Raw genomic sequence first — 16416 nt, forward strand, 5'->3', positions numbered from 1 at the left:
GCACATGAAGACAGCGGATGAGGCCACGGGGGAGGGCGCTACCTTGATGTTTTGTGCATCGACGTTAGCGTTGGCGTCCAGCAGCAGGCTGATGACAGTGGTGTTGCCGGCCAGCACGGCCCAGTGCAGCGCTGTGTTCTTGTGGTACTTGTCGCCCAGGTTGACAGAAACGTTGAAGGTCAGTAGCAGCCGTGTTGGGTCCACACTGTCACAGAGACGGATAATATCGCATAAAGCTGAGACTAACTAGTTTAAACCTACGGGGCTAACGCTCATGATGCGTCTCTACTTCCTCCCACTGTACATATAAGTCAAAATGTCAAAGCTGTGAGAGCTGACATCGTGGACTGGTGACATTTATGAAGCTGTGGTATTGACTTCCTGCATAAACAGCCCCTGACCCGATTGTAAGCAGCACTCAGCTGTCAATCATAATGTTTCACACCCCTTTACAGCTTCAAATAACAAATTAAAAACAAACTTAGCGGAAAAATGACCATTTCATTACTTTAACAGCTGCCAAAAATAACAGAAAATGCCTTTGGAGATTTTTTTTTTTTACTCTGAGCTTGGTCCATCAACAAATGATCTCCAGACGTTTTGGCTTCAACGTCGGACATGTCGCACATATTTATATACAATGTCAATGGGCTTTAACAGCGACAGTAAAACCTGAGCTGAAAAATAAGAAACTGGCATTGAAACATATACATGTATTTGTAAAAAGCTGTACCGGCACTGAAAGAAAGTACTACTTCTTTATAATTTCCTTGTCATGGTACACCTCCTTCTGTTGCTGCTAATGATGTAATTCCACCTCATGGAGCAAGCAGTTAAACGACTAAATTATAAATAGCAGTTTTATCTTAGCAAACTTGCTTATCAAGGAATATTCCAATGAAGCCAGGCGGCAGTACTGGGACTTGTTCCCCTGTGTTAGCAGTCTGTCTAACGGATGAACAGTCATGTATACACGAGGAAGAGGCGTGTGTGGCTGCAGTCAGCAGAAACATGCTCCAGCTTGTACATGGATTTTAGCAAACCTGTTCACAGTGTGTCATCAGTTTCTCGATTTTGAATGTATTCAATGTTGCGTTGACTTTAAGATTTCTTGCCGAGACAGACGGAGCCATAACAGCAAACAAAACTAAATCGTAAAGCTGTGGTTCAGTGTGAGTACTTCAGATACACACCTGTGTGTCCTGTATGCCGCCCACATTAGAGGAGTCATGCCATTCTGATCCATCATGTCCACGTCCTGATAGGGAGAAAAGAGACAATAAACAAAGTGAAGTAAGTAAAGGAGGACAGAGAGAATGCAAAGAGCAGGAGCAGGGCTCCCCCTTATGGAGGGCACCGGTACAGAATGCTTTTAAAACTCTGTCCCCAGGTGGCTGATGAGACCCAAATGGCACAAACACCAATATCCCAGTGGACCAAAGTAATCACACTAAAGTTCTCCCGTCAGATGATTTTATGCATTGTGCGATCATGTTGGTCTCTTTGACAAATAAGGTGCAGTGATGGTGTCTCCTACCTGTCCTTTGGCGATAAGGTAGGCCACTATGGAGGTGTGGCCGAACTGGGCGGCCAGATGAACGCAGCTGCAGCCCTCGCCATCGATCAAAGATGGGTCTGCGCCGTATTTCATGAGCTGTACTACCATGGATAGGTGACCTTGTCTGAGGGAGGAGAAACACAAAACAAACACCTAATTAAAATAGGATATTATTCCTCAGCAGCCTGAGACACGAAATAACAGAATAAAAAGAGCAGCAATATGTTTCAGGTTTGAAGAAGGCAGTTTGGGTTAAAGAAGGGCTTTTCAGAGGGTCACAAGGCTTAACTCAACAGTTCACAGGTAAGGGTGTCATTTACTCCCATTGGTATTGAACTGTTAGATTTGAACATGTAATGAAGCAGCCTTGTATGCTGGGGTGATATTGAGGACTCAGTTCATGTCTGCTCTTATCATTTGATGTTTGGCTCTGTGGCCTAGCAAGTGATTCGTCACATGCTTTTACAGCTACAGCATATTGAGATTTTCAAATGTATTTGTATGTGGCAGACAAAGCCTGTAACACCCAGCACTTAGTTCCTTGTGTCTAAATGGCTGAGCTCATACAGACAGAGGAGGCTGGGGGCTTTTAAAGGTCATTGTCTGGTTGGAGGCGAGGTGCATGGAGGGTGACACAGGACCTCTGAGTGTCTGTGCAGGGTGTAGCTGCTTGTTGTCAAACCTATCAATAATTCAGGAAGAGAGCGCATCATGCACCCCCGTCTGCTTTGCGGTGTGTGTGTGTGTGTGTGTGTGTGTGTGTGTGTGTGACCTGTCCCTTACAGCACAATCGAGCGATCATTTATAAACAGCAAGAAGGACGAGTGGATATGGAGAACGCAGTCGTAAACCATCAGTGTTGAGGAGCAGTGAATATTAAAACGGCAATAAAGGAGAAGATGATGGTGAACTGGAATATCTTCCTGAATGAGTGTTTGCCGGAGGGATTTAGAACGAGATACTGAGGAAGCAGGCCTGATGTCCTCAGGCAAGGTGGGCTTGGACTTTTGGAACAATTGACAAGTTCAATAACTTCAACTCTGAAAGGTGCAGTAAAATAATAATTTGAACATTTACGGCCAATCAGAGGAGATACATAAATCCAGCTGTGCAACAGGTTCAGATACCTTCTGGGTTATGCTTTCTAAGGAGCTGAGGTCTATAAGGCATTATAAACACACTCATAATACTGTGTCTATAACAGTGCATAATTATCATTATTAAGCACTCATAAATATTCACAATGTTTTATACTGCATTTTACAAAGAAGGTAGCACAGCTGGTCACTCACTGGCATTTTTTAATCACAAGTATCATAGTGTAGCATAATTCTCATAATTCATGTTCTACAGTTACTTATAGATAGTGTTAACAATTGAAGGAATGAAAGGAAACATTTTATTTTTAAGGCTTGGATAATATCTAACGTTAAAATAAGGGCTCTGTAGATTAAATACCTCTTCCAAATGGCAGACACTGTATGTGGTCTGTGGCGTGCGTGTGTGTGTGTGTGTGTATGTGTGTGTGTGTGTGTGTGTGTGTGTGTGTGTGTGTGTGTGTGTGTGTGTGTGTGTGTGTGTGTGTGTGTGTGTTACCTGGTGGCCCAGTGCAGAGGTGTGGAGTTGAGGTCTCCTCCCAGCTGGTCAACTATGGCTCCCTTTGATATGTAGTACCTGCACACACACAGACACAATCATCAGATGGAAGTTAATACTGCATCTATGCATGAATCTGATCTCTTTCTGTCTCATCTGTTCAAGGGGTGGGTTCTATAACCGGTATAAACAACAACAGAGTGACTGCTGTGATGTGTGTGAGTGATTGCTGGTTGTTCTTTTAATGAGAAAAGGAAGCGGCAGAAGGACGCAGGATGCAGGCAATACAAACTGTACACATTATGTAATACCATACCAGAAACCAGTCATATTGAGCTCTAAGAAACTGTCATGAACATTTTTTCACTACTACATTTTACAGACTTAACCAGTGATTGATTATTTGAGAAAATAATTGGACGATTAATTTATAATAATCAAGAATCATCTTTAGTGCTACACGTGGGGTCAGGGCCAAACAAAGCCAAACAAAATGAAATATGTTCAGATAACTGATAATACTGGAACTTTATCTGCAACTGATTAATAATGAATAGTCTTGAGTCTTGTACTGCATTCAAATCACAGTGTACTGATATGATCTGACAACAAAGGTCATATATACGGTTATACATACAACAAAGGTTTCCATACAAAATGTTTTACTTTTACTTGCTTTTACTTCTGTAATTAATAATCAATTTGAATAAAGAGTTTATGTTTGGGGGCTCAAAGCTACATCTTGACACAAAAGATCAGGACTGCATCTGCCTGGAGGGTTGAATACTGACTCTTGACACGAGCAGTTTTACCAACTTAAAGCAGCAATTAGAGAAAAGCACAAGAGACAGTCAGACACTGCCAGCAGCAGGAGAGCATTTATGTTGTCTTCCACATCTTAACATAACTGCAACATCAGCCAGTTCAGCGCTAACTTGATGTCAACACCATTTCACTGCGCAAGGGTTCATCTGAGTGTGTGGCTGTGAACTGGGTTTTTCTCCTCTGATGGGGAAAGAAAGCTCAGCAGGAAAGCTTTAATAGCAACAAGCAAACCTGAAAGCCTGTGAAAGAAAACTGTTTTTTATTTTTGTCTATGTATTATTTATCCTAAACTTTATTTACGGTAAGCCACGTGAGCACAGTTATTTCTCCTGTGTGGCTTCCTGTTTTGTATTTTACACTTGGGGACTGACCAGTACAAATACATATTTCTAATTAACCCTGGGATTCAGACTCTAGTCTCTAATCTCATCACTCCTGCCACCAACCAGCTTCATACAAAACGTGACTGGACTCACTTGACCAAGTCTATCCTGTTGTTGATGGCAGCCCAGTGGAGGAGCGTTACGTTTTCTTTGTCTGGCTGCCGAACATCGAAGCCCGCCTCCACCAGCTCCCTGCAGCGCTCGAAGATACCGTACCTGAGGATGAGCGACGGAGAGGTGTTAAAGTCTCTCATAAATAAATACAAGGACAGACACGGTTTGAAATACAACACACACAGACACGGTGACTAAGTGTACACACATGCAAAAAACAGATAAACAAATACTGAGACCCAAAGAAGGCACCCACACTGTGGCAGAACTTGACAGTGGCTGTCGTAAAGCGGATATTCCTAACCTCAAATCAAAGCATCAAACATAAATCTGCTGCTGTCAAATGTAACAACCCAGACAAAGCTTCCATTGTCTTATCAGGAAGACATCTCCACAGTTCTCCATTTGACGCCTACATTCTCTCATCCTTTTCTGTGCTTGGAAATTAATGCTTTGGCATGTGCTGAATCTGAAAACCACAGTTGAAAATGTGGTAGCGTTATCTCCGGGTTTAAAATGTTTTGTCATCTTAACAAGGCAAAAACAAATTAATCAACAAGTAAACCTGCTACCCTCCAGCAATGACGAAGGTTCCCACTGGACCAGTGAATAAGTAGTTAAAAATGTCAATCTGGGCTGTCGCTTACTCACAAAGTGAGGTTTGAGCAAATTCAAAGATATGAGCAATTCATTTCAATTCAATGTGTGATGTTAGGACACAGTGAGCAGTGATTGTTACACAAACATGTAACTGGCCACATCCATCCATCACGGGTCGCAGAGAGACTGTGTTGCCCTCTGTGTTTCAGGTGTAGTGTCATACAGCAGCACGAGGCGTCTTGAGAGGGCATGCATAACTTGGGTTGCATCGAGTAGATGTGACTTTTGTTTGTTGTTGATGAGTTGCTTTTTATGAAGTCTGCAAACAGCCTTATCTTTGTTGGTTCTTGTCATTATCTATGCTGTGTAACCTGGTCACTATGTTTTCAGCCCATAGTCCGACCTCACAGGAGCGTAGACTATTGGCCTTGGCGGACGCATGTGCTCTCCAAGTTAGCTTACTGTAACAATAGCAGTAACTCAATTTTCTCTGTGTTTCATGATGTTGCTCTGTCTAGTCCACTTTAAGTGTATTCACTGCACTGCTGTAACATTGGTAAGGACTTGCCTCACTAACTGTTTAAATAACTGGCTGGCCTAAGCAAGCCAGCATGTATCACTGTAACTTAAAGACATCCGGAGCAGAGGAGGGGAGAATTCCCCCCAAAACCCTGGGAAAACAATGGGTCAATAAGTCAAGATGACAGTGAATTTTAAGAGCAAAACAAATTCATGCACAGTTCCTTGGGGTTGCAGCATAATCAGACCACGAGACAACAACACACTTATTATCCACTCACTGTGTGGCTTTGACAATGTCCCATGTGCTGTAGTCATCCACATGGTTTTTACGGCTGACATTCTCACTGTAGCCATGGTTGTAATGACTCTGGGGTTTGATTTCCTGAAATGGAAGAGAGAAGACAAGAGAAAGAAGCGCAGAGATAAAGATAAGTTAGTCAGGTCTTGCAGCTTTATGAGACTGCCAACAGTATGTTGGAACATACCAAATGGACTGTGGGGTGAGGTTATGTTATATACTTAATTCATAATATACAAAGGAAGGAGGTTAACTTGGATAAAATCTTTTATAGTATACAGAACTTCTTCACAAAACCTATATATTTCCTTGTGATAGTGACAGCTGGGGAAAGACAGGAAAGACAGGCAGAGAGAAAGGGGATGGCATGCAGCAAAAGGCCTCAGGCTGGAGTCAAAACCAGTCCGCTGTGGTAAGGATCAAGCCTGGATACAAGACATGCATGCTAACAGGTAGGCTACAAGTTGTCCAATTCCCTGCAATATTAAAAATATCAAATATTAAGAAAGTCAACACTGGGTTGACAAACTGGAAAGCCTGTAGGTTTATAATTTCAACACATGGCAAATGAAATGTTTGTTTACTGAACCTTCAAGGCAATTTCTGCTAGACCTTGTTCACCATATTGACAAAATGCAATCAGAAGGGTCAACAGATGTACACCCAACAGGGGAACAAATGTGGAGTGAAACTTTAAGCTACCCTGAAACAGCTAGACTGCTATCTGAATGCACGATCTATGTGTTTCATGTAAAAACAGAAAGCTAGAGAGGAACTTGAGGATTGTGGACATCCATTAGTGTTTACAGCAGCTAATAGCCCTGAATATTTTAAGTCCCCTGCCATGCAGCTAGTGGTCTTATTAGCTGATTCTGATCGGACTTGAAGGTCCCCAATGAACTTGGCCGTACCGGGACTGAATGCAGCCTCCGAGACTGATGGATGGAATACACTACAGCAGTGGCTTTCTTGCCAGGTTGGCCTCCTTGTGCTCCAGGGCTGAGTCAGCTAATAGGATTTCTAGCTGTATGGCAAAAGCAGCCACAGTTAGAATCAGTTAGACTACTTAGCCAAGTTGTCTGTCAATCGGGACACTTTGTATTTCAGCAAGAGTTGAGGCAGTCCAGCTTCACTAAAGTCAGTGACTAACGTTACAAGGTTGTGTTTTTGTATAGCAAAGAGTGAGACCCAGCACCCAGAAACACACTGCTCCAGTGGTGTCCTGAAGATTGAATAAATATAGCAAAGCATAAACAGCATGGCAAAATCTGTGACTGTGGACAAGTGGACTTGTGTGTCACAGTTGCCTTATTTACATGTAATCTTCCATTTCAAACACTGTTAAATGCTTGCTTAACCTACATAGGACCTACAGCATAAAATGACTTTTCTTGTACACTAGTTATGGAAAATAAAGACCTTGTGAGTTTTCTTTTGCAGCAGCAGCAGCAAAAAAAAAAAAGCTTTAGCATGACATGTTTGAATTCATTTGCTTTCACACATTGCATGCCATGCAATGTGACTACTGCAAATTGGTACACTGCAAAGTTGTTGATATTGCTCAGCCATAATTTCAGTAACTGACCACTGCATTACAAGAGGAAGCTAAAGGTTGCAGGACAAAGACAGGCTTGTCAAGTCCTGCCGCTGCTGCTGAAAATCTAATCTGTCACACAGATGTGGCGACTGTGCTACTCACATTCAATTAGCCTCCATAGTAACGCTGAGGAAACCACAATTAGCCTCCCTTACCCGGAAACAAGGGCTACATCTGCTTAACATAGAACTCTCACACAGCCATTGTGAACTGAAGCTATTGTTTAACAAAACTAAATCACTTCTAATTTCCTGTCACAAGAGGAATGAATTTAGTTTTATTTAACAAGAACCACTCAAACCTAAGATTCAGACGAAAAATAATAATTTTGGAATCAAATTCAGGGTCAAGACTGTGATGAACTGTGGTATTTCAATAACATCATCATCTTAAAATACTTTATTCAACTTCCAAGCAGGCATTCAGCCGTCTTTGGCTGTGGTGCTGCTCGAATGCAAATAACGGTGAGAAACAATGAGGCAGCCTCTGGAGGGGGCCGAGGACGTGGCAGGGTTGTGCAAAGCTGCTGGGTAGCCTGGGGCGAGGGGGGGGCGGGCAGGGGGCACAGAGACTCAGAGCTGTGCTGTGGAGCCTCTGAGCTGAGCCTGGCCCTCCCTACAGAGCCACAGGGATGTGCTGAGCCAGCATTTCTGCAGGGAATGGTGGTGGAGGAACAAGATGGAGAGGGTGCATGAGAAAAACTACAGACAGGTTTTGTTTTACACTTGACTAACTAGGGCTGAACAATTTTAAGAACATGTCTAACTAGGGTGGGGGGGGGTAAGGCAAAAAAGGATACATTTTTTTTTCCATAATGATCAATATTTATTACAATTCTAGTTTGATAATAGTGCTGGTTTGAAGAGTAACCTCGGTGGACCATGCTCATGCTACTGCAGGTCAAAAACTAAAGGGTTACCTTTAAACACTGACTGCTTTGATTATGTGACTTGTAGCTGTTTGAATTGCAATTTGAAAATTTTATTTTTTTGGCAATTTTTTCATTTTATATGTAATGACATAGCTAAACTCATGGTTAAACCAATATTATTACATAGGGCTATGTATTGGTAAAACAACTTGCAACAAATCTGTCAATTGTTATATTTTTTTTAAATACTTTACTGGCGTTGGGTGTACACAAAACAGAAATACATTCACACAACCGAACCTGTATGTATGTATGTCAGTTGATGCTTGACTTAAGTGGTATCTTAGTATCTTTTATTTGCAAGAAATTCCATCAAATTACAGATGCAACACACAACTGAAATTTGCTTTCCTTGTGGTTGACATACATATAGTCATGTTCTCAGCAATGCGATGTGTGTCTGATTATCTCAAAGCTCAAAAACCATCTCTACACGTGTATCAACATGTCAGATGATTAAAAACCAGTCTTTAATAACTCTTAGCTTCCAACCATTGCCAAATAGTCAATAGTAAGGAAAGTATCAATGTTGCCGTGATACTAGTGTGATAATACAAAGAATAAATAAAGAAAACATAAGCTAACAGCAGCAGAGGAGGGATTTTATTTTAGAGAGCGGATCAGACTGAGGGGGAGGACGTGAGAGAGGGTAAATGAAGGTGACCAACCTATATTTTTAAGTTATGAAAGCTGCCAGGAGGCACTTTTCACTGCCAAGTTTTGGACATTACATTCTCAAGACTGAGAAAGAGAAGCCCAAGGAAATTACGGAACTCAAAGCATCGTCCTTCATATGGATATTCAATTGAAGAAAAGTGCTTGCAATTCATTCTGAGAGAAGCTGCTGCCCTGTCAGACAAGCGGCGGGGGAAGAGGGCCCGACTCTAAACTCACCAGCAGATGTTTAATCACTTTCTCCGTCTCAGCCTTGCACGGAGATAACCCCTGACACCTTACCAGTCACCACGGCCCTGCTGTCATCTAAAAAAACAATAACTCATGATGGCATTTACAGTCTGTGCTGTTTTTTCACCTCTTAATCACATACCTGCTCACTGGTGATGCTTACAATAACTAAGTAGACAACAATGACAATGTCAATTAAACATATTATACATTTCACTAACCATTGATTTTAGGCTGGAACCTCATCTGTTCAGAGAGGCAGCAGGCTTGGCTTTAGTCAATGGAGCTGGTCAGTGGGACATATGGTAACCACTCCTGGGGGGGGGGTCACGTGCCTTGAGCTAAAAATATTAAACAGCACTATTTCTGAAAATGCACGTTTATTGGCTTATTCCAGTAGAATCAACAGTCGCAGCAGCAAGAGTAGTAATCACAGAAACGGAATAAGGGCGAGCAATGCTGAACTTGAGAATTTAATAGGGAAAACACATGGCAAAAATTGCTTTTTCAGTGCATGACCAATGACTACTTTGCTAAGACCAGAGCTAACTGCTATAATGTTCTCCCTCTTCCTGGTTGCAGCACCATAGCTCACAGTCAGATTTGATTTGACATAAGGCCCATTTCCAGGAACTAATTCAATATTCAATGCACGGTTTACATCCATGGATCGGGAGGAAGTAAAAAGGTAAGGGGGGGGGCAGGAATGTTTCTGTTGTGCACTACATGCAAACTATCAAATCAAGTGGATGAATGTTTCCCCCACCTTAATGCCCCTTTTATACAAGAACACTTATTTGCATTTTTTTAATGAGATCAGGAGCAGAGGACATTTATTCTTACATTCCCTGAGAGGGGAAATGTTTACAACTGTTGTACTAGTTAGAACAAAAAAAAAGGTCCACAGCCATTGTGAGTGTGCAACCAAACTTCTGATGCTCTAATTCAGGTGCCTTATGTGTGCAGCATCACTGCTCCCACTACAATCTACGTGGTGACCCAGTTTCCAAGCAGCACCCTGCCGAAAAGAGGAGCAACTTTATGCCAAGCCTGTTTAAGCATACAGGAAAATAAACTACATTTATGTTGAAGCTTCGACCATCACACATATTCAAAGGCAGATGCACAGCCAAAAGGTATATTGTCAACCCTTCTCTTAATGATACATGTAGATAATATGCATTAAATATTTATGGATTTTAATACGCATTAAAATGTCTACAAACAACTTGATTTGAGTTACATACTTTGTTGAGTTATATGATTACATCATCCTAAATTTCCAAAAATGTTCAAACCCAGAGAAATCTGTACCTTTATTCTAGGTAACCGTACACTCAGGGCTCAACAGTGCAAGTTTTTCACTTGCAACCGAAAATCGCTATCCATGAACTGGAATTTACGAGCACAGCATGTGAGCAAAAATTACAAACTACCACTAAATCTGACAATTGTTCAGAACCTCTGGGTGAGTGACCAGTGAGAGACAGGTGAACACTGAAGAAAGTATAGGCATGACAGGCTATAAGTTAACATTTGTTTAGAGCAGCAGGGCATAGTGTGTGTGGCTGAGTCAGTGAGAGAGCACCAAATGACAGTGAATGCAAAGGGAACAGCAGTAAGTAAGTAGTAAATCGTCTGTTTGGCAGCAAATGTGTCAGTTAACACACGCTGCAGCTTCTTAAGACCGAGAAAAGTCACATGAACGGGGTTAACTGTGAAGTGAGAGTAGACATCCTCCCTGGAGGAAAACAAACATTTCCCCCGTGTTTTTTGTCTGCGGTCTGGAAGCTGAACAAGAAAGGCCAACACGTGCACAGCATAAATATGCAAAGTTAAGTGTTACTTGAACATTTTTTCAGTGTGCTCTCAAATTTCTCTTCAGACAAACCAGCAGTCTCCAGGAAAAATGTTAACATTGAGCCCTAGCGTTTCATTGGGTCGTGTGCTTCATGGGGAGAGTCAGAGGGTGAGGACAGAACAAGTCAGATAGATTTTCATTGGCAACGGATGGACGTTTAAACAATGAAGACAACTCTCATGATCATGGAGGCTGGAAGCAGAAGAAAAATACTCTTTACCTTCACTCCCACACAAAAGCCTTCTCTGCTCCACCATGCAGTGACACTGACTTCTTTTCTACCCGCTTTAAATCTCTGCCTCCAGTGTAGCAGGTTTAGTAAAGCTGGACGCTGACAATGACCAGCCACCTCTGTCTTCATGTGTTTTTGTATCGGTACATCTATGTGCAGTGTCAAGCACAGGCTCAGCCTCCAGCGCTGAATCCAGACTGACAAGGCCACTCATCTAAGTTGGTCTGAGGTGTCTCAGACTTCCCATTCAAGTGACATCCAGACAAACAACGAAAGAAGGAAATCTCTAACAATTCATTGTGTCAGGGGAGCAAAGAACAGAAGATAATTACATTTCCATTAATCAGGATACACACACCCCACCACCACCACACAACCCCCGCAAAAGATTCAATGAGAAAAGGTCTTCAAGAGAAAGCAAGAACTAGCAGCAAGATGACTGTGAGTCTACACCTGAACATTGTAGTGCCACAGAGAGGAAGCATTTTATCTACAGTACAGAAAAAGCAGTTTGAATGCAAATGTGAATAGGACCAGGTGTGCACACATGTCATAGAAATAACATATAAATGTAAAAATATATTGTGTAAATTGATCAACAAAGGAATTTCACATACATACATTTAAGAAAAGCTGTTTTCTAAAATGACTTGAGTGTGTGTTTAAAAGCTTTAGAACGCACAGCAAGTCCTCCAGATCTACAGTTTTCATATAGAAGCACGTGACATGGGTCTCCTAAGCATGCTACACAGTCAGCTAGTGCTTGACCCAGTCATGAGACTGCTATCAAACAAAACATTGCCAAACCTCAAAATTACAGAAAATTTCATAACCGATGTACCAAACATGTGTGTTTCAGTTCCCTCAACACCATCACCCATTTCTCCACACTTGCAGATCTCTTTGTTTCTCATCATTTTCAGTAAACCTGCATTCAATCTAGTTTCAGAGGAGTGTTAGATGAAATATGTTGAATGATTCAGATCACAATTATGTGGGCATAAACCCACTGTTTCAGTGGTGTTAAGTTTCACTGCAGCATTGAATGCAGAAAAGGTGATCATAAACTCAAACAAAAAGATTTAATCTCTAGTCGTACGTGACATTACAAACTACTACATTCCTTTGTCTGGGTTTCCTTCCTTTATGTAGAAAATCAAAGCATTATAACATAACATACAGTATTACCTTTATGAATGCAGTCGTTTTGTTTCATTTAATGACATTTTCCCTTTATGGAATCATGTATGAACTGGGAAGCCATCAAGCAATGGAAATAAATTTATCTGAAATGAATTAGACTATTACAATCAGTGCTTTAATGAAATCAGGAAAAATGTCTACCAATTTAAGATATACACCAGCCTACTTGACCTGCTGACTCCCAGCCAACAAGCATAACAGGACTTCTGAAGGAAAAACAGGCCAAATATTATTACGGTAAACTACTGCATGTATAAAACATACTACTTCCTGGTGATTAGACTAGCTACCAAGTAAACATAATAACTGATAATCAGGCTGTACCGGATATGCAAAACCTAAGAGAACCTAGCACTTAGCACTCAGAGCTAACAGTGTGTTCATGCTCTGTAGCCTGGTACAGTAGTGTGTGCACGTGATGCAGCATAATGAGGTGACTCTACAGACGCAGTTTAAGTTGCTAGGATTGTGGTTACTATAGTTTATACAAAGAGTTAAAAATAATAAGGATGGGTGACTTGGGGTCAAATGAGTTTACAACTTCAACATAGTAGGTAAAGAGAGCAATGTAAACAAATATGTTCCGGCCGGGTTAGCTTGTGTGTTTAGCTATCAATGCTGACATCAATCATTTTCAGAAACAATGACATATTTCCTTCGATCATTATTGGACAAATGACTTGACCATTCTCTTACATTGTTCATTTAACAATCACCATTTTGATTATCCGGTTTCAAATCCAAGCATAACGACATTTCAAAGACATGAAATAACTAAAATGACGGATGCTAAATGACAAATTGACAGATAGCGTTACTGACAGTCCCAACAAATAGGAACCACTGCAGGTTTTCTTTAGCTAACACTGACTGAGGGTGACTGTAAAAATTCATGCCAAGAACCAAATATGGTTTTTAAAAGAGGAAGCTGATTATTTTTTTCATTCGTAGCTATACATGTCTTCTTATGATTGCCGAATGGATAGCTTAATATACCAATAAACACTTGACCCCAATTTACATCATCGCAGCTAAAGCAATCAGCACTAACATTACCAGTTTAGCTACAGAGCTAACGCCGTATGACTGTAAGGATTAAGTATTAACGTTACTTTTTCCATTACAGACTTAAACACACAGCTTACAATCTTGTTTACCAGCTTCCCAGGCGTCATTACCAGGGAAGGCACCACCTAGCTTAACATTAACACGAACATCTGCCCAGCGTTTACTTGCAATGCAGCAGGAGGAGGGGGCCAGCGTTAGCACCTTTAGCATCGTTAGCTACCTGCCACCCCCCACCGGTGGTTTTGCAGGGGGCATCGGGGTTTCCAAAAAAGAACGGCAAAATCACACAGCCACCCACACGCAGGCTGGCGTTATACGATTTGTGTATGTTCATGTGTGTGTGAGAAGGCGTGAAGTCCATGGACCATACCTCGGGATGCAGAATAGGGACGCAGCCAGCTTCTTTCTCATATTCCTCCATAGCGTCGGCCATCTTGGTGGTGATGCTCGCTGAGCATTGTGGGAAACGAGAGGCTGTGAAGGGGGGAAACAAACAGAGGAGGAGGAGAAGGTAGCTGTCAGAAAAAAAAACTGATGAAAGACAGGCCATATAGGTCACATAATGTATAATAAAATAATATATAATGATATCATAACCAGTGACGTTGGATACTGATAAACAGCAAAAAGATAAGACATTGTAATGACAAACACTACAGGAGGCTCCCTCAGTGTTTTTTTTGTAAGAATAGCATGTTGTATGTCTCTTGACAGATTAATGCACAGGCAAGCAAATATGGAAATAATGAAGAAATCCCACTGACTTTAAGTCTTATGTGTTGTCACAGGCTCAAAACCTGAATTATTCGGTGTGTATTACAAAATACATAGTTTAACACAGATGACGGTTCGTTTCTCATAATAGTGAAGGTACAATAAAATGTATAATATTTCACTTTCCCTTTGCATAAACAGGACTTGAGTGAGGTTAGCCATCACTAATGCTGTCCTGTCATTATAGCAAAGTGGAAATACTAGAATCCACCATGCCAATTATTATTATCCAACAGGACAAATGGTGCCACCACACAGGGGCCCACTGATCATCGAGTGCCCAGGAACTACTGATGTACACAATATGTTGTCTGGACATTGCACTGAGGGTCCTTGAATGAGGCAGGTCATATGGACAATACCAAAGAAGGCAAGAGGAAGGCTACAAGGAGCCCAATGTAAGGTTTTGTCCCGATGTCAACTGTGAATTTGACACCAACAGCAGACTCAGCCAGACCAGCTCTATTTTAAATAATGAGAGAGTTACGGGGACAAAAACTTAATACCAAAAAGTATGTCTTCAGAATCTCTCTTTTTTAAAACTATTCATCTGTAATTCTTTTCATGCATTAACACACTATTTCAAAATGTGTTGCTGCTGAATTAATTACACTGCAATATATTAGTCATTTTACATTTACTGCATTTAGTGGCCAGATGCAAGGCAAGCTCAGTCATTCTCTGTTTGGTCTGATAAGTTTTGTTTGAAAGAAAAAAAAGCAAGCTTTCCTTTGTAGACTCAAAGAATAATGTCAGAGCTGCAGCCTGGTTCCGCTGATTTGATTTGTAATTTGAGTAATTCAGTTACTGAAATCAACTCTTCAAACATTAACTATCATTAAGTTATTATTATTTGTTTGCATGTTTCAGCATCAGAGCAACTGCATGAGTTGAGAATGCATATGCCTACAGCTATAATAGTAGACTGAAGATCCTATATGTACTAATTAAGTATGCAGAGCACACATAATGTGTGCATACTCTATATGTGTGTAAGGTCAAGTCATTGCTAATTGTCTTAAATTGAAGGTGTAGCAAATGTTTGAGCATACTCTTCATATATTTCTTTACATTTACACCACAAAACACTCACTGTCAGAAATGTAACAGCATTCAGATTATCTTGTGACAACAAACGCCCCCAAAGAAAACAGAAGACTGATTAAATTATTAAGGTGTGACAGAGGCTCCACAAGACAGGGTTAAGTCTCAGATGCATAAGATCTTGAAATGGAAACACAAAGATGCAAACAAAATCTGACAGTTTTAAGGATGTTTAACCTCAAAATATATGCAGTCATGAGGTAACCTCTATAATTATAGACATGAAAGATATTTCACATTTCACAAGAAGGACGAAGACAGCCACTGGAAAGCATGGACAACGCTGCAGTGACTCATTTGTCTGTCGATCCATGTGTGCTATACCTCTATCAGCCACTGGATGTCACTCTTTAGTCGAGCATGCATGTGTGCAGCTCCCTGACTGAAAACAGTACAGTTTATAAACCGATAGATTTTACAGTATACCCCTAATTGCATTAAAGAATATGATAAAAATATAAAGTATGTCTATTATAAAATCATGAAACATTCATTAAAGAGGGTATTTTAGTATGTTTACAGCAAAGACTACCAGAAGCATGCAAGACATGGGTTGTAATGTTACATAAAATATTTACACTGCTACATACACAAATAAAATTTTAGTCAATATGGATTTCGTTACATTTAATACTTAAATTAGTATGGTTAATATGTGCATTCCATTATAAACCTCACCGAGGTGAGGTTTATAATACCAACTCCCTTAAAGTGACATTGATTATAAGAAAACATGACGTGACATGCATACACAAGTGATCTCTGTCAAAGATTTGAGTCGTTCAGATGAACTGCGTTTAAAGCGAATGAACAGACTGAAGTCATCACGTGTTTCTGATGTCCT

General features: G+C 40.9%; 1 protein-coding gene across 1 annotated transcript in view; it reads right to left on the reverse strand.

Annotated features, from left to right (window-relative positions):
• Nucleotides 1-14172, reverse strand: part of zdhhc17 (zinc finger DHHC-type palmitoyltransferase 17) — a 28455-nt gene extending 14283 nt beyond the window's left edge. The window contains exons 1-7 of the mRNA XM_046378817.1: nt 14065-14172; nt 5877-5980; nt 4456-4578; nt 3155-3232; nt 1538-1682; nt 1194-1258; nt 43-205 (exon numbers count right to left, since the gene is read on the reverse strand). Coding sequence (XP_046234773.1) covers nt 43-205; nt 1194-1258; nt 1538-1682; nt 3155-3232; nt 4456-4578; nt 5877-5980; nt 14065-14127 — 741 coding nt within the window. The 5' untranslated portion in view covers nt 14128-14172. The remainder of the gene's footprint in view (nt 1-42; nt 206-1193; nt 1259-1537; nt 1683-3154; nt 3233-4455; nt 4579-5876; nt 5981-14064) is intronic.
• Nucleotides 14173-16416: the final 2244 nt, after the last annotated feature.

Source organism: Scatophagus argus, chromosome 22 (genome assembly GCF_020382885.2).
Source record: "Scatophagus argus isolate fScaArg1 chromosome 22, fScaArg1.pri, whole genome shotgun sequence".
Taxonomy (NCBI): Eukaryota; Metazoa; Chordata; class Actinopteri; family Scatophagidae; genus Scatophagus; species Scatophagus argus.